Source organism: Ovis aries, chromosome 14, assembly GCF_016772045.2.
Source record: "Ovis aries strain OAR_USU_Benz2616 breed Rambouillet chromosome 14, ARS-UI_Ramb_v3.0, whole genome shotgun sequence".
Lineage (NCBI taxonomy): Eukaryota > Metazoa > Chordata > Mammalia > Artiodactyla > Bovidae > Ovis > Ovis aries.
The window spans coordinates 34,202,766-34,221,309 of record NC_056067.1 but is presented as its reverse complement, the minus strand read 5'-3'; the positions used below and the strand labels follow the sequence as shown (position 1 = coordinate 34,221,309).

Genomic DNA, 18,544 nt, shown 5'->3' with positions numbered 1-18,544 from the left:
TTGGCTGTAGAGCTAGGAATGGAACTGTTGGTCATATGGTAATTCTGTGTTTAATGTTTTGAAAAAAAGACAGGCTCTTTTCCATGGTGGTTGGATGATGCCTTGGGCCTGAGTAGCCCCGCCAAGGGGCCTGTGGACTGAGGATCCCCAGGGTGTATGTTGGGGATAACTCTCAGGTAGGCTGACTCTCTGGAAGGGGCCTCAAGTGGCAGCGGTGGAGGCAGGGCACTACCCTCCACTGGACCTGAGACTCCTGGGTAGGGATGATGGAGGAAATGGGGCAGGAAGACTCTTTGTAACAACTCAAATCCTGTATTCCACACCCAGGGAAGACGTGACTTCAGAGCCAGACCTCCTGCACTGAAATCCTGGCTCTGCCAGGAGGCAGCTCTGTGACCTAGTACAGGTTACTTCACAGTTCCAGGCCTAGTTTTGTCATCCATTAAACAGTGATGATAAGAGGAGCCACCTCACAGGGTTAAAGTGAGGTTACAGGGCGAAAACATGAGGTATGAAACCAGAGGCAAGGGGAGCCTGTTCTGTGTCAGAACAGGATGTCTGGCTCTCTGCTGGCTTGGGAGACCCCCACCCCATGGGCCCCAGTGTCAGGAACATGACTGGCTGGGAGTGAGAGGTGGGGGGATGGGTGGAGAGTACAATGCGCTGGTAAATATTTGCTAATGCAAACAGCTGAATGTGCTGTTAAGGGACTGGGTGAGGGTCATGCCTAGACTGGAAGCCAGATCCTCTCCTGGAGTTCCAGCTCACACCTCAATTTAGAGAGCCTGAGGATCAAATTTCTCTCCTGCCAGAAACGACCAGGGCAGCTTCCTGAATCCTCTTTGGAAATTTCCCTGATGGGGCCATTCCCTCTCTCAGAATCCCAGGTACATACAAGGGCTCATGAGAGAGAGACTGAGAAAGAGGAAGGGGGGTGATGGAGGGAGGTAACCAGCCACAATGAGAGACCACTACACATCCATTAAATTAATCGAATGTGAAAGACTGATAAGACGAGGTGCTGGTGAGGATCTGGAGTAATTGGAACTCACATATATGGCTGATGAGTATGCAAAAATGGTATAGTCAAGTTGGAAGGCAGTTTGACATTTTCTTTCAAAGTTAAGCATACATTTTCCATATGACTCAGTGAATCCACTGTTAGCTATTTGCATGTGTGCTAAGTTGCCTCAGTAGTATCCAACTCTTTGCAATCCTATGGACCAGACTATAGCCCTCCAGGCTCCTCTTTCCATGGGATTCTCCAGGCAAGAATATGGGAGTGGGTTACCACGCTGTGCTCCAGGGACTGAAACTGTGTCTCTTGTCTCCTGCAGTGACAGGTGGGTTCTTTATCGCTCCTGCCACCTGGGAAGCCCTAGCAATTTACTATTTATGAAATGAAAGCATATGTCCAAGGACTTGTCTGAAAATGTTCATAGCAACTTTGTTGAAAATAGCCTAAAAATGCTCAGTCACTTCAGTCGTGTCTGACTCTTTGGGACTCTATGGACTGTAGCCCACCAGGCTGTTCTGTTCATGGGATTCTCCAAGCAAGAATACTGGAGTGGGTTGCCATTTCCTTCTCCAGGGGATCTTCCTGACACAGGGATGGAACCCATGTCTCAGGTCTCCTGCATTGCCAGGTGGGTTCTTTACCACTAGCGCCACCTGGAAAAAAGTAGAAATCACTCAAATGTCCATCAGTGGGTGAATGGGTAAAATGTGGCATGTCATATATGGAATCCTATTCAGCAAGAAAAGAGAAAAACTGCTGGTTGAATCTCAAAAGCGTTATGCTAAGAGACAGAAGCTGGTAAAAAAAAAAATCAATTTATATGAAGTTTCAAAAAAGGCAAACTATAGCAACAGAAAGCAAGTTAGTAGTTGTGTGGAACCAGGTTCGGGGCAGTGCAAGGGTGCACAAAGGAACTTTTCTGAGCAATGGATGCATCCTAAAACTTGATGTGATGGTGGTTGTACATCTTATACTTGTATCCAAATTTATAAAACTGTACACCCATTTCACATCTAAAATGGGTGAATTTGTATGTGAATTATTCCACAATAAAGCTGTTAAAAAATCAGTTTAACTAAAACTAGTCCGGGAGTCCACTTTTGGGAAGTATACTGTGCATAGCAGGACTGAAAAACAGAAGCATGCATGCCAACAGATGCTTTCAGGATGCTGGGGAAGCATTAGAACCAGGCAGTGTTCATGAGAATGGGCTTCCCTAGGGGCTCAGTGGTAAAGAATCTGCCTGCCAATGCAGGAGGTGTGGGTTCAATCCCTAGGTTGGGAAGATCCCCTGCAGAAGGAAATGGCAATCCACTCCAGTATTCTTGCCTGGGAAATCCCATGGACAGAGGAGCCTGGCGGGCAACAGTCCATGGGGTTGCAAAGAGTCGAACAAGACTTAGTGATTAACTAACAAGAACAACAAAACAAAGTGTTCTTTAGAAGGAAGTCTCCTTTCTCATCCAGAGTTGGTCATCTCAAGCTCAAGGGTGTACTTGTATGCCCTCTGGTGTCTATAGTGGGCAATGCATGAATCTCCATCCTTCAAACCCAACTTCAGGGGGCTCTGGTTGGGCTGAATACAGTGGGTAGAAAGAAGGGGGATATTTCTCCTGGGAAACCTGGTACTCAGAGGGTCAGAGGTAGGGAGTCCTGGATCTATGAGAAGAGGGATACAACCTCTTATTGATATAAAGAAAGTGCTTTGGTGGAACAAAGAGGCAGAATGAACATAATTGATGCCTTTGCACATTGAGATGAAATATAAGATAGGGTTTTGGTGGGGGGGGGGTGGCGGGGAGAGATGGTGAAAAGGAATTAAAAGTTTGGGGAGAATGAGGTCCATAGGAAAACTAATCATGGCAATGCGCAAAGTGAGCTGGGGAATGCTCAGCAGAGGGGATGGTTGGAGGGGAGGGCGGCAGTAGCAAGGGGGATTCTAAAAACCAAAGGAGACCTCCCTGGATGAAGAGGCCATTGGGAGCCAACAGACAAGTCTCTTCTCCTAACATCCTAGATCTTCTGACCCCTCAATCCTGCTTCCAGGAAATATCCCACAGATAAACCTCTTCACGGATGTGCTGTGATCATGTAAAGTCTGGGCCCTACAATGTCTGCAGAATCACTGAAGGTAAAGACAGGCTTCAGGAGACAGTGACTGAGGAACCCACCCACTTCTCCTGGCCACTGTGCAGCTGGCCCAGGCTCCAGCAGCCCATGGACAAGCCCAATTCTGCTTCCTACAAAAACCAGGGTCAATCATCTCTGTGGGACACTAAGTGAAAGAGAAGTTTGTTTAAAGGTCACCAACAGATGGCACTTAGTCTAGGAAGACAATGGGTGGGGATAGGGACTTCAACATTCTGAGTAGTGGGTAGCCTGGGTGGAGGGCGGGGCTGAGATCCTTCGTTCCCAGGATCCTGGTGTCCAGGTTTCTGATTGGCCATTTACAGACGGAGAGCGTGGGGGCCTTGCTGAGAGCCGTATGTTCAAGGTTCCCCAAGCACCTTCCTTCAGAGGCAGAGGAGAGAGAGGCTGGGGAGGCAGTGGAAGTAAGGAAGGGAAGACGGGGCTCAGGGTCCAGTGGAGTGCTAAAGAAAGTAAACTTCCATTAGTGTTTGCTCATGAAGCTTCCTGGGAAGGTTTATTGACTGTGTCTGAGAAGAGAGGACCCATGGCAGGCTTGGGAACATCAGGCAGTTGGTTCTTCAAGGTTTGCTGGATGGATAGATGGGTAGAAGAATGAATGAATGAATGGCTGTGTGAATGAAGGAAAAAACTGAAGGCTCCCCGCTGGGCATGTGTGGGCACATCTGGCAGACCCCCACCTCCACTCAAGCCCCCAACCCCTACCCCCAGATGCAGGGAGCTATAGTTCTGTGTGCTTCTCCTTGGTCTCCATTAGCTCCTGTGTCTTCTGGGGCAGGGTCTTCGTCCAGAACTGGAGCCTGTGGGCCTTCAGGGCCCGGCCCACTGCAGGCTGCGTGTTCAGCTGCATGTATTGGTCCTCCTGGTCGAACATCGGCCAGTGGGGCAGACCCTCACCATTGGGGTTCCTGTAGACATGAGGGTCACTCTGAGTCCTACCAAGCTCAGATCCAAGCACCTGACCCCTGACAGGTCAGGCAAGGCAACCAAACAGGGCTTGGGGAATGAGAGGGGAGGTTTCTAGAAGTAGGAAAGAAAGAAACCACCTCCCACTAGAGCATCAGTTCTACAGGGGGCAGGGCAGCCTTTGTTCCTTCCTGACAGAGGGAGGCTCTGTAGGTAACAGCACTGTCACCGCCCCCATCCAGGTCACCCAGAGATGGAAAGAGTGTCCAAGAGGATCTTGGAGCTGGGGAGGGGGCTATGCAATGAAGGACACATACGCTCATGAGTCACCGTAGACAGACAAGGGGAGCCCCAAATGGGTTCCAGGCCCTGTCCTCTCCACCATGGGGGTTAAAGTAGGGGTGTGACATCTTACCCATTTCGAGCAAAGTTGGCCCAGTACTTGATCATCTTCCTGCTCAGCAGCTCCTCCTCCTCCGTGAATTGGACTACAGAGCAAGAAGACAAGGGTCCAGGTGAGGGCAGTTCAGTCCGGCACGTGGGTCATTCCCCCATCTCCCCACCATCCCAGGCTCTGCCCTGTCATCCCCAGCCTTCGGCTCTGCCCGCTTCCCAGGCCCTGTCCTTGCCCAAGCCCCATATATTCTTCCCGGCCTCTGGCCGGCCCGACACTGGGTTCAACCCTGACCTAGAAGGCTCTTATTCTGACACTGGAAGAGATTTGAAAAATAAATAGGAGGGCTTCCCTGGTGGCTCAGCTGGTAAAGAATTCACCTGCAATGAGGGAGACCTGGGTTCAATCCCTGCGGTTGGGAAGATCCCCTGGAGAAGGGAACAGCTATCCACTCCAGTATTCTGGCCTGGAGAATTTCATGGACTGTACAGTCCATGGGGTCACAAAGAGTTGGACATGACTGAGTGATTTAAAAAAATAAATAAATAAATAGGAAAAAGAAGGGTAGGGAGGAAGGGGGAAAAAAAAGAGAGAAAGATGCCTTTGAAAAATGTTCTCTGCACTCATGCCAGACACCGAAGATCAGGGTGAGGAGAGATGGACTGTGGGTTCTGGTCTGAAGAGTCCTGGACTCCAAGCTCAGTTTTTTTTCCCTTTCCTTTTCTTCTTCTTCTTTTTTAAAATTTTCTTTTCTCTGTTTTGTACCTGCAGCATGCGGGACCTTAATTTCCCAACCAGGGACTGAACCTGTGCCCCCAGCATCAGGAGTGTGGAGTCTTAACCACTGGATCATCAGGGAAGTCCCTGGAGCTCAGTCTTTCCAGCTGTTAGATCTTGGACACCTGATCCCATCCTCTCTTGGAGCCTCAGTTTTCTCATGATTGCCCTCACCCAGGGTCTCAGCCAGCATCCCACATCCTGGGAACAAGGAGCCCCACCCAGGATGACTCACTTTGCTCATTCCTGAAGAGGAAGCGAACCTCATCTCCGTGGTCCGCCCTCACATAGCTCGGCCTGACATCCTTGAAGAAGCTGGACTGATGTTGGAACTCGTAGAAGTAGACGGGGGCATGGGAACCTGAGGAGGTAGGGCAGATGGGCCATGACATGGTGGCCCCTCACTGGGAGCCTTCCTGCACGATCCACGGTGATGACATAGCTAGGTCCAAAGCTGGTTGGAATCTGGACAATGGGGTGAGGGAGTCCCAGGCTGGAGCAACTGCAGTGGGGAGGGCCTGGGTTCAAATCGCTGCCTTGGAAATTCCTACGGTGTGGTCTTGGGCAAGTCACTGAAGGTCACTGAACTCTTTTCCTCCTCTGTAAAATGGTATAAATGTCTGTTTCTTAGACTAGCCATGAGGATTTACCAAGATGAAGGATATCAAGTGCCTGGCACCTGGGGCCCAATAAATATATATGGGTGGGGACCTGGACACTGGTAGACCTCCCCTGACACCTGCAGCTCCAAGCTGCTCTCCTGCCAGGCTGGCCTTAGTTACAGATGTACTCACGATGAAACATTGCTACTTGGAGTGCAGGGATCACGAAAATGTAGTCCCCCATCATCTCTTGGAACTGGTTTTGGAGGGTCTGGTGGTCTTCACTGTCCTCTATGTACTCCTCCATCAACAGCTCACCAAACTCAGGAGGCATAGTCTGCCCCAGGTGGATGAGGGAGTCAGTTTAGGCAGGCTGGAAGGGGCCGGGAGGCAGCAGGGGCAGAGGTGGGAGATGGATTCTGGGTTGGGATTGGGAACTGAGGACAGGGACCAAGTTCTGGTGGGGGTGGGGGGAGGTATTGCATGGACAGGATATCTGGGTGATGGGTTCCCTGTGCCTTAGGATAGGAAAGGAACCCCTCCCCATGAGGGCAGGTCCACAAGAGCCTCACCGTCATTGCTGACAATTTCTGCAAGGCATTCCTCACGGACTCTCTGCTCATTTCCCTCCTGGTGTCAGAATTGTTCATGGTCTAGGTGGTGGGAGAGACTCAAGTTGGAAATAGGATGGGCCCAGAACTATGAAGCCCTGAGGACTTCCCATTGGAAGGCATCTGGAGGCTTGGGAGTGGGCCTCACCAAGGGGATGATCCAACCGTACTCATCGTTGTTGACACCAATGATGCTGGGGACAGGTTGAAAGTCAGCAGAGGCCAGCAGCTCCAGGGGGTGCTTGGGCAGGAAGATCTCATCCACTAGGCCGGGGATGGTCTTGAAGTGCTAAGGATCCTCAAGGTCAGGCTGCAGACACTTTCTGATGCCACAGACATGATGCGCCCTTCCTGGCTCATCCCAGGATGCTCACACCCACCCCAGAAGGTCCTGCATCTGCCTCAGCATGCCTGGCCTCAAATCGCACCTCATCTCCTGTAAGGGAGGCTTACAGGAGGCTCCTGTAAGGGAGGCTTACAGGAGGCTCCTGTAAGGGAGGCTTACAGGAGGCTCCTGTAAGGGAGGCTTACAGGAGGCTCCTGTAAGAGAGGCTTGCAGGAGGCTCCTGTAAGAGAGGCTTGCAGGAGGCTCCTGTAAGACGGCTATAAGGACACCACACTGTGGAGCTGGAAAAACTTGCCCAGGACAGTGAAGGGTACCCAGGCTTGCCTGCCGCACACCTTATTGCCCCTCCCTCCAAAGCCACATCCATTCAGCCAAACCTTGTTGATGGCTAGAACCTCCTCTTCATTCTTGTGCCGCAGGCAGTCCACCAGGGCCTCTGAGTCAACCTGGCCACAGGCAGACAGGTTGGCCACCAACTGTGAAGAGATCAGGCAGTGGTCGGCTCATCCTTCCAGGTAGGGGAGAGAGGTATGCCCAATGCCCCAGGTGCAGGCAGGTGTACCCCCAAATCTCACAGAGTATTGTGAATGGATTTCTACAGGGTTGAAATTGTTCCAACCTCCCTGTTGCTCAGAGGACTCAGCTGGGGGTGGGAGGGCAGCGTGTCATCCCACTTTCCTAGATGGTCCTGCCTCTGATGGGGGTCCCAGGGCAGGAGTTCTGTGAGCCACGGAACACACTCAGCCTCTGAGCTGACAGAGTCCTGTGAATTCTGATCCCTGAACAATCCCCAGGTAGGTGGCTGTTCCCAAGGTCCTCTGATGGCAGGGGAGTCCCTGTTATCTCCACTTAACAGACAGCATAATGGGCTGAGGGCTAAGAGATGCGGGGAGCAGGTCTGGGCTTTCCATGGGTGAGGGCACTCACTTTGGAGACCTTGTCAGATGAGTTGACGGTGAAGCCAGGCAGCAGGGCCACGCCACTCTCCATGATGGCGCCATGGAAGAGTCCTTGGGACATGGGTGATATGACGTGCAAAGACACGCTTATGCCACCCGCAGACTCGCCAAAAATTGTGACACGGCCAGGGTCGCCTCCAAAGTAGGCAATATTCTGCTGGACCCAGCGCAGTGCGGCCACTTGATCCAGGTAGCCCCAGTTGCCAGTTGCGTGTTTGTCTCCAGTGCTGAGAGGTGGCAAGGATGAGGGTCATGGGACTGTCCTAGCTCCATCAGTCCACATTGCCCAGCCCAGCCCAGCCCAGCCCCAGATTCACCTGAAGAAGCCCAGCAAACCCAGGCGGTACTGGATAACGACCACCACCACGTCTTCAAAGGCTGCCAGTGCAGAGCCGTCATACATGGAAGCCATGCCCAGGACAAGCGCGCCACCATGGATCCACACCATCACCTGGGGAATCCGAGGTATAGTTACCAAGTGGCTCCCACCTGGCCCTAAACCCCACCAGGGCTGCTACCTAAGCTAACCACAACTTTGACTCTGCTCACCTAACCACATGGACAGAACTCTAGCAAGACACAGTAGTGTCTTCATTACCTGGAGTGAAGGTGACCCACATTCTATCAGGAAAACCTGCCTCCCATGTGTAAGGCCTGTCCCACTTACCAGAGCCTGGCCCCATTTCCCCCAGAACCTTCTGGGGTGGAAAGAAAAGGGGTGTTTCTCTGATCACCTTACATGCATGCACATTAATTAAACGAGTACTCCATTCTCACTGGCCCAGTGGATAATCCAAGACTGGGGTCTCTGGCCACCTCAAAGTGCAGGCCTTAGGCACCTAGGTACCTGACTGGGTCCTGGGTATGAGTTGGCTGGGTGAGTCCAGGGTCCCTCCCAGGGACACAGTTTCTGACCTCTGAAAGCAGCCAGGGTTCTGTGACCCTGTGCCAAAGGGTCAGCCATCCATGCTGGGTAAGAAGCACTCAGTGTCTTAACAGGGTCCATGTGCAGTGGGGCTCAAGCTGATCTTGTCCTTTTCAATTTTCTTGCAGAAGAAACATCCTCCCACCCCTCACCCAGTTATGTCCTGGCACTCACAGGCAGATTGGAGCCCTTGTGGGAATGGGCAGGTGTGTGGATGTTGAGGTACAGACAATCTTCAGACATGGAGGTAGAAGGCAGGGTCACATTCCACAGTTCCATTGTTTTCATGCCATTGGGGTCCTGCAGACACCTGGTGGCCGTGGCAGGCAGTTAGTCCTGGGGCTGTGCAGTAGCTGTAATCAGATTCTGGGCCCCGATTTACTCCCAGCTGCTTGGTCCCACTTTCTCTGATGCCCCACTTACATGTGATCCCTCCCTAAAGGACCTTTGCACCAGGTTATAGTCCACAGACTCTGGGAAAGCTGGGATGGAGCCCAGTCTTCCAGGGGAGCCTCAAGTTTATGAGGGCCTTGGATACTATCCTCCTGAGGCTGAGAAATCTTGACTCTTGAGGGCCTCTATGAGAACTATTGGTTGCACGTGTTGACATTCACCACCATATCCCTGTACTCACACAGACCTGGAACAGGGGAGTAGCCCGTATACATGTGCTGCCAAAATGAATGGATTAATTTCTCAAGAGAAGAGCAGTGCAATGTCCTTTAAAAACCTCAAGTCAATCTCTCGGGAAACCTCATCTTTCCCTCAAAGTTTCCAGCTGCAAGGACATTCACACATTCCTTGGTCAATGGCACCTGGCCCTGTTGGTTGGCACAGTGACTGTGAAGACTCAGGTCTGCCGCTCCTTGGGAATCTACAGTATGAGCTGCTAGAATCAGGAGCTCCTACAAGGGTCAAACCTCTTCCAGAGCCACTTTCTCTGGTGTCAGAGATCACTTGGTACAACTAAAACTTAGGGAGTTACATGTCTCTGCTTGTCCCTTCAGCATGTAGATCTAATCCTCTTTTGAGTGCTAAGCCCTCAGTCTGGGAAAGTTACTTTGTTCTTTTAAGCACGCTTATCGGAAAAATGCATGTGAATATCCATCAGTCTCAGAAGGAAAATTGGCTGTGGCTTAGATGAAATAACAACTGCAACCTGGCCCAGAGCTCAAGAGTACCCTCTATACCAGGGCCTAAAGTTCCCGGATCTCCTGCTTACTTGGCTGGCTGGGAAGTCCCATCCTTTACACCGCTCCAAGATTCTGGGGGCTCTGGGGGTGCAAATCGCAGTGGCCCTACAGGTGGCTTGGCAAAGGGAATTCCCAAGAAGGTGTGGACCCCCACATCAGCATTCTTCACGTAGACAAGGCTCCCCTGCACCTTCCCTGTGTGTGTGGTCCGGACAGGGTGGGTAGAGTCCTGGCCTGTGGGCAAAGAGATGGACATCAGGGTTGGGTCTCCCCATTCAGCTGCCCTCCCAGACGCTTGATGTTGTCACCTCCTTCCTGTCCTCAGCTCAGCTCAAGGGACACTGATCTCCCAATACTTGCTTTACAGATTCTCTGCCTGTAATTCTGCCCTGCCCCCACTGCCTTTACTGCTCCAGCCTTTTCCATCAGGCTCAGTATACCTCTCTGGGGCTTAGCACCATGGTTTAGCCCCAGCAGCCTCAAATAGCCATATGAGCTTGATGGAGGTGAGAGTGTCCCTTCCACTCACTGTGTGCGGGTCTAGGAGCAGCAGGAGAGCTGTAGGAATCAGACAGACAAGATTCTTGTCCTTAAGGATCTCACACTCCAGGTGGCAAGAGTGACATCAAGTATTCTCCAAATAAAGAGTGATGTTATGAGGAGAACTACAGAGGAAAGGGCAGCTGTGTCTAGAACATTAGAAAGCACAGCCCACCTGCTAAAGGGAGCTGGCAACCAGGAAGAGATTAAGAGTCACCTAACACCCTTGCCTCATTGCAGCCAAGAAAGCAACATGGGTCACCAGCAGCTCTGTTGGATCCATCAGAGAAGCTTTGGCCAGAGTTCTCGCTCTTGCTGGGTCTGCTCAAACCACCATGGTCTGATCCAAAAATACGGCCTCAAAATGTGCCGCCAGCATTTCCACCAGTATGCGAAGGACATCAGCTTCGTTAAGTTGGGCTAACTGAACTTGCTTAAATGGATCGTCCAGCACATCTACCTTATGCAGAAAACAACACTAGCTCTTTGAAAATAAAAGTTTAAAAATTTAAAAAAAGAAAGAAAGTCACCTAACAGACGGGGAGCTGACATTCTTAATAGATAAAAAATTCTATAAATAAGAAAGATGACAGCAATGTACATTTGGCAAAAGAACATGAAATGGTGAAAGTGCATTTTCAGACAGAATGAGGAACACCAATAAATAGCTCTTACACAAATGAGGAGATATTTGTGTCAATCATGCTAAGAGAAACGCACACTGAAATCTGAATGTGATGTCAGCAACTTATTTTGTCACAGAAAGCAAGACAATCAGACATTGTATGTTTTCTATTGGAAGTCCATTGTACCACATATGAAGCAGTCTTGCCCCTAAACAAAACAAAGCAAAACGTAAAATCTGAATTTGATCGAGACTCTAGAATATAAATACAAATTTACAGGCACACAGGGGGCAGAGAAACAGTTAAAAGACACCATATCAGCAAAATCCAAACTCTGTTATATGTGGAATTTAAAAAATGATACAAATGAACAAAAGAGAAACAGATTCATGGACACAGAAAACAAATTTATGGTTACCAAAGGGAAAAAGGGGGGAGGGATAAATTAGGAGTTTGGGATTAACATATACACACTATTATATATAAAATAACCAACAAGGGCCGAGAGCCCTTAGATAGCACAGGGAACTCTGCTCAATATCTTATAATAATCTATAAGGAAAAAGAATATGAATATGTTTATCACTGAACCACTTTACTGTACACCTGAAACTAACTTAACATTATAAATCAACTATACTTCAAGAAAACAAACAAACAGAAATAACCCAAATCCCAACTCTGGGATCCTCTCCAGAACAAACTAGTTTCTTCAATGCAACAACAAAATTACAAGGAAAACAGAAGCGAGGCAGAGAATGAATCTGAAGATTGAGCTTCATGAAATACTTCAAAAAGACAGGTAATAATAAATGTTGGAAAGGATGTGGAAAAACTGGAACCTTCATACATTGCCAGTGGGAAGGGAAAATGATGCAAGTGCTTTGGAAAACATCCTGCAGTCCTTCAAAAAGTTAAACATAGAGTTACCAAATGACCCAGCAATTCCACTCGTAAGTATAAACTCAAGAGAACTGAAAACATGTCCACACAAAAACTTGGGTATGGATGTTCATAGCAGGATTATTTATAATAACCAAAAAGTGGAAAGAATCCAAATGTCCATCAACTGATAAATGGGTTAATAAAATGTACCATATCTACACAATAGAATATATTATTCATCAATAAAAAGAATTACCAAACATTCTATAACACGGTGCTAAGTGAAAAAAGCCAGTTCTAAAGGATCACATATTGGATGATTCAATTTATACAAAATCACAATTGGGATAGTCATAGAGACAAAATGTTGGGGAAAAGGGAAATCAATGTGGTAAACTCCATAAATATACTAAAAACCATATTAAAATATTTGTTTATTTACTTTATTTCTTTGGCTGTGCTGGGTCTTAGCTGTGGCATGTGGGATCCTTTTTAGTTATGGCGTGTGGGATTTAGTTCCCTGTGCTGTGCTGTGCTTAGTTGCTCAGTTGTGTCCAACTCTTCGCGACCCCATGGACTGTAGCCCGCCAGGTTCCTCTATCCATGGGGATTTTCCAGGCAAGAATAATGGAGTCGGTTGCCATGCTCTCCCTCAGGGGATCTTCCCAACCCAAGGATGGAATCCAGGTCTCCCGCATCACGGGCAGATTCTTTTACCATCTGAGCCACCAGGGAAGCCCAAACATACTGGATTGGGTAGCCTATCCCTGCTCCAGGGGAATTTCTTGACCCAGGAACCAAACCAGGGTCTCCTGCATTGCAGGCAGATTCTTCACCAGATGAGCTACCAGGGAAGTCCCTAGTTCCCTGACCAGGGATCAAACATGTGCCCCCTGCATTGGGATCACTGGCCACCAGGGAAGTCCCTACAAACCATATTAAATGCTATGTGAATTATATCTCAAATCTGCTATTAAAGAAAGAAGCACAACTACCAGTTCTTAAAGTATGAACCTTATATAAATCATGGTTTTAAAAAATGTCATAAATATCATGAGATAATATGAAAAAAGAATGTTCGACTAGATGTTTGATTACATTAAGAAATTATGAGAGGTATATACCTTTTCTTTTAGTAGGACATGATTTTAAAAATTTACAAGTGATATGATGTCTGGCATTTGCTTCAAATAATAGTGCAAAGGAGAGGCAATAATCCAAACAAAACTAAGTTGCCCAGGTCTTGATAACTGTTGAAGGCATACTGAGTCTGCTATATTATTCTCCCTACCTCAGATTCGGAGCCCTGCAGTGCTATGTGACCTCAGGCAGTCCTGACCCTCTCTGTGCCTCAGGGTGCAGGGAGGTATCCAATTAGGCTCCCAATTCCTCTGGTGTTATCTCCACTGGTTCCCACCTCCCTGGCGCCTTTCTTCCTGCAGGCTCAGGTTCTGTCTGCAGAATTTGGCAGATCTGAGCCTGGTTTCATAATAAAAAGTGTTCTTTTTTTTTTAAAGAAAGAAAAAAAACAGCCTCACATGACTGTACTACATAGATTAACATGCTCGATGACACATAGTGTGGGTGAGGCCAGAGTCAGCAGCTATTCTCACGCTCCATAGAGGGCAATTGAGCAATGCCTTTTCAAGTCAGAAGGCCCACCATTCTCCCAAGGAATATGCTGCTCTCTAATTCCTGGTGGGATGTAATGTCTATCCATGTAATTCACTGCCTCCACCAGCCTCTAATGCTGGTTGTTCATTATAGCAAAGGACAAAATCTGCTAAAATGTTCCTGATCAGAGGCTGGTTACATTGAGGATGCTTACTTCTTGAAGAGAAGCCCTTTCATTAAACAGTATGAAGAAGTTCTACCACGATGGGGTGTGGAGGTCATTCCTGGGGTCAGGAAGTGGAAAAGCCAGGGACCAGAAAGGGAGGCAACGGGTGACCATTTGGGGGAAAACCAAGGATGCATGCACACAGCCATTCTTGGGCGAACTCCTGGGCAGTGTGTGGAAAGCCCTGGAGATCTAGATGGTCCCTGTCGAAAAGCCAGGACTTGGTAGGACAGGAGAGGGACAAAGCCATCACCTGTACTTATCAATTCTTCTGCTCTGAAAGTGGGTCCAATCCAACACAGCAACATTTTTAAAAAGAGGCCTCAGCTAAGTTTAGCAGATTGTGGTGCTGGAAGATTCCGGGGACCTCCTAGAGCCTGGTCAGCAAAGGGTAAGGGTGGAAGCCCAGTGGGGTAGGCCACGGGGGAGTCATGAGTGTGGACCCTTCCTGGGCAGATTGGACTGGGAGAGGACAAGATAGTCAAGTGTCACAGGCAGAGAACCTCTGAATTACATGATCATAGGGTTCAAGAGCAGGTACAGGAGCTGGGGCTGTGCCCGGGGAATTGTGCCCACATAGCCTAAGCTACTTATCAGTAAAAGCTACTGATAAGGGCTGGCACAAAGAGCGATTACCTTGCCCTGAAGGCCAAGGCACAACCTCACCTAGGGTGGGTGCATGGGGTGAAGAGGATGTGGCAATCTTCCCCGCTGGATGTGGCTGCTGGGGATGAGGGCCTCTGTAGCCTGAGCCAGTAACCTTGCCTACAACTCCGTGGAGAGAGGCTCAGAAGCATTCAGGACGTCCCTCTGGCCAAGGGTGCAACGCTCAGAGCCAAACGGCAGCAGGAAGGTACTATTATTGTGGATGCTAGCACCGATCAGCTCCAGCTCCACCACGAACACTTGAAGGGAAATGTTCTAAATAACTTCCCACCCCGCCCGGCTGCGTCTCACACCCTAGAGCCCGCTTGCCCCTCAGCGTAGCTAGACTTGGGGCAGGCCAGACTTTTTCTCGCCTCTGGGGACTCAGAGATGCGTGGGATCACGGTTCTGGTACTGTAGCGCTCCAGCGGCTCCCACCTCCCCGACGCCAGTACCCGCTCTATCACCCCCACCCCCACCCCCACAGCTTCTGCAGAATTTGGCCCAGTCCTACCCCGGTCCCTATGTCGCCCTGCGCCCTATGTCGCCTCACCCTGGCCCGAGACGAGGAGAAGCAAGAACCCGAAGGCCACGGCCCTCAGAAGCAAGCGAGGCCCGTCCGGCTTCATCGTGAGCTCAGAGGTCTTTTTTGCACTACCGGCGGGCACGCGGCTTTTCAGCAAGAGGCTGCGCGGTGACCCGTCCAGCCAGGACTCGACCAGTCAGTGCCTCACCCAGGCCTGGAGTTTGGACTGGGCAGGGCAGAGGCGGGAGCAAAGGTGGGTTTGGCAGGAGAACGGGACTAAACGAGTTAAGACCAGTGGCAAGCAGGGGCTAGCACAGCCGCTTCCCTTCTGTCTGGGTCCCCTTGGGCTTCCTTCGAAGGGGCACTGAGGCTTCTGCAGTTCCTCCGCAATACCAAGACCCCTCTCCCCAAACTTGCGTTTAGTGTCCCTACAGTCACAGGCTCGATAAGTGTGGTGCTGGGGCGGGGGCGGGGGGAGGGGTGCGAGGATCGCGGAGAGGGAGCAATAAGCTGTAATTGTGGAAACCGGGAGCGTTTCCTTAAGAGGGGCACAACCAGAATTCCCACAGACAAGAGATATCAAAACGACTTTCGTTCAGAGGGAAAGGAACCGCTAGAGTAAAGGCAGGGAAACGTAACTGCCAGTCATTCCAAAAACTCCTCCTTGTTTTCGGGGATCGATTTCCTGGGTTCACCTTCATCCCCTTATTGTCTCTGGTCTGAGGGTCTCCGTGAGCCCCCCGCCCTACTCAGCAAAGGTCCCCCTTTTGAAATGCACACCTGATTGCGGCACTCATCTTAAGGACACCCTCAGCCTCATCCCGGGTCTTTCCCTGTCCCCAGCTCTTTCCAAAATCGAGGTCAGTTATTTATCCATTGGACAAACATTTAGAGAACGTCTGCTGGTCCGCGTGCTGGGGACTGGGAGAGCACTCTCGGGCCCCAGGTGAAGATGGAGCTGCAGGTACGTGTCCTGGAAGTTCCGAAACGCAGTGAGCCGTGCCGGGGCAGACAGAGGCAAGTCTAGGCAACTGCCCAGCCCAAGGTGCAGGTTTCTCGGAGGAAATGATGCCTGGCTCGATGTCATTCGGATCTGCAGTGCTCCAGCCTTATCCTGCGGTGCCGAGCACCCTCCCGGCTCGCACATGTGCTCCCTTCTCGGTGTCGTTGTTGGAGGCGCTCGGTATATTCCCGAGTCCGCGTGGAGAGCGCACAGGGGCCACCGTCCCACCCACACCCCAGGTGAAGCACGGGCTGCGCTGCGTGTCCCTCGCGTTACCCCGTCACCACGCCACGCCCCCTTCCCGTTCCCCGGAAGTGCGCCGTAGGAGAGGAAGTGCATGCCTACGGTCGCCGGCCGCGGTTCCGCGATGGTGGGCAGCGGCGGGATGGGGGGCGGTCTCCTGGAGAACGCTAACCCCCTCATCTACGAACGCTCTGGGGACCGGCCAGTGACCGCCGGCGAGGAGGACGAGCAGGTTCCAGACAGCATCGACGCGCGCGAGATCTTCGATATCCGCCGCTGCCGGGAGCGGGGGTTGGGGGCGGTTTTCGCGGGCATGGGATGCAGGGGATGAAGTGACGTTGTGTAGTCGGTGGAGCTGTGTTAGGGCCGGGCATTCCCGCGGAGGGTTCTCAGTGGGCAAAGGCACAGAGTCCTCTTTCCTTCACTTGGCACATTTGATTCGCTCCATCAATGACCCGGAGCATCCCCTGACGCTAGAAGAATTGAACGTAGTAGAGCAAGTCCGGGTTCAGGTGAGTCACTCCCAGCATCCAGGGTAGCGACTTGTTCGGGAGAGTCAGAATAGCTCAGCTGTGCACCAAGGGGCTGGTGTGCTTTCAGTCACGGACTCCTCCCTCTGTGGTTCTTTGGAACATTTGCACACCCGTTTTATGGATGAGGAAACTGAGGCCCATACTTGTTAGACTTGTTTGAAGCAACAGACTAAAAAGAGGGGCTCGGGACTGAACGGGTCATGACTCCTAACATCCCTCTCCCCAACTAGGTGAGCGACCCTGAGAGCACAGTGGCCGTGGCCTTCACACCCACCATTCCACACTGCAGTATGGCCACGCTTATTGGCCTCTCCATCAAAGTCAAGCTTCTGCGATCCCTTCCCCAGCGTTTCAAGGTGAGTTTGAACTTAGCCCTGGGAGTGGGGCAGCTGTGAGTGTTTGTCACTGAGGAGGATGGGAGCATGAGTCTGGACATCAGAGAGGTCTGGAAGGAACTTGGCTAACAGAGATGAAATTGGGAGGAGGCTTTCCAACTGGATAAGACAAGAATAAAGACCCACGCTGGAAAGTGCAGGAAAGTAGTGAGGAGTGTGGTAGTTTGGGCAGTAGGGAGCCACAGATACTCTGGAGCAGGGGTGGAGGGTGCAGACAGGTCTTTAAATCAGTAGCCATTGGCCAGACATTTGGGTAGTGATGGACTGGCAGTGAGTGGATTTGGAAGGCCAGAGTCCAAAAGCATAATTAGGAAGTAGGATCAACTGGAGGGGGTGAGTGGGGAGAAGGGGGTAGACAGGTGTGTGGGTTCTCAGGCCCATCTCTCTCCCTCCCAGATGGATGTGCACATTACACCAGGGACCCATGCCTCAGAACATGCAGGTAAGTGTGGGCTGGTATTGAAGCATTAGCCCCGAGGCTTCCCCCTTGCCATGATGGTTTCTAGGGCAAGATTGGGGATGTGGCACTAGGCAGATGCTTTAGGTAGCAGCCTAAAGCAAAGTTGGCCTGACTTGAGTCTCCTGTGTTTACCGTGTTCTTTCACTCCTGCCTTCTCTCTCTTCTAAGTATATGGGACCAGGGTGTGCCAGGCTTTATAGTGTAGCAGGCAGACAAGAGTGGCCGGGTGGGAAGGGGTCACAAGAAGGTGGGGGAGGTGTGGGCTCAGATGGTGGGGGTAGCCAGATCGACTTGGAATCCTGGGAAGGTGACAGGAGGGCTTTGTTGGGAGTTGGGGGGGTTAGATATATTTAACCACTCTCTTCTTTCCACCTAGTGAACAAGCAGCTTGCAGATAAAGAGCGGGTTGCAGCCGCCCTAGAGAACACCCACCTGCTTGAAGTTGTGAACCAGTGTTTATCAGCCCGGTCTTGAGCCTGGATTTTTGCTCCCAGCCCCATGCAGGGCTCATGGCCTTGTGTTCTTGAATCGCTGACAATAAGAAACTAACATTTTGCATTTTGTAATAAACCTTTAATTTATATTCATTTCCCAGGGTGCCTGAGAGTCTTTCATCTCTGTGGGGTCACTCCCAACTTGGAATGGGGGTGGTAGTGAGTGCCTAAACAGGATGAGTCGAGGAGGTTTGGTTCATTTAAAAAATTTCTCCCAATGATTTGATTGGGAAAAGTTGCAAGTATGCCAAAAAATTGAAAGAATAAGGTAGCACACAGTCTTGTATACCCACCACCTAGATTTAACAGTTCTTAACATGTTACAACACTGGCTTTATTTATATGTGTGGAGAATATAAATATACTTGACAGTAAACTGCAGACATACGACCTTTCACTTCTAAGTACTTCATCCTGTGTCTCCTAAGATTAAGTCTGTAACCCCAGTACTGTTATCTGGTCCCAAAGCAGACAA

General features: G+C 50.4%; 3 protein-coding genes across 3 annotated transcripts; 2 read left to right on the top strand and 1 right to left on the bottom strand.

Annotated features, from left to right (window-relative positions):
• Positions 1-3,629: 3,629 nt before the first annotated feature.
• On the bottom strand, positions 3,630-15,142 carry CES2 (carboxylesterase 2). Its single transcript, XM_012189893.4, has 13 exons — positions 14,969-15,142; positions 9,909-10,113; positions 8,861-8,996; positions 8,079-8,212; positions 7,730-7,988; positions 7,180-7,278; positions 6,605-6,745; positions 6,418-6,498; positions 6,038-6,182; positions 5,479-5,604; positions 4,488-4,560; positions 3,872-4,074; positions 3,630-3,736 (listed from the first exon to the last, which is right to left on the bottom strand). The coding sequence occupies exons 1-12, from the start codon at positions 15,042-15,044 to the stop codon at positions 3,888-3,890; spliced, it is 1,662 nt and encodes a 553-aa protein (XP_012045283.2). The 5' UTR covers positions 15,045-15,142; the 3' UTR covers positions 3,630-3,736; positions 3,872-3,887.
• On the top strand, positions 10,665-10,944 carry LOC114117795 (small ribosomal subunit protein uS14-like). The gene has a single exon (XM_027977554.3). The coding sequence runs from the start codon at positions 10,673-10,675 to the stop codon at positions 10,841-10,843; it is 171 nt and encodes a 56-aa protein (XP_027833355.1). The 5' UTR covers positions 10,665-10,672; the 3' UTR covers positions 10,844-10,944.
• Positions 15,143-16,283: 1,141 nt separating the features above from the next.
• Positions 16,284-18,162, top strand: CIAO2B (cytosolic iron-sulfur assembly component 2B). Its single transcript, XM_060398377.1, has 5 exons — positions 16,284-16,455; positions 16,622-16,699; positions 16,951-17,076; positions 17,512-17,557; positions 17,952-18,162. Exons 1-5 carry the CDS (start codon positions 16,312-16,314, stop codon positions 18,047-18,049), a joined length of 492 nt encoding a protein of 163 aa, XP_060254360.1. The 5' UTR covers positions 16,284-16,311; the 3' UTR covers positions 18,050-18,162.
• Positions 18,163-18,544: the final 382 nt, after the last annotated feature.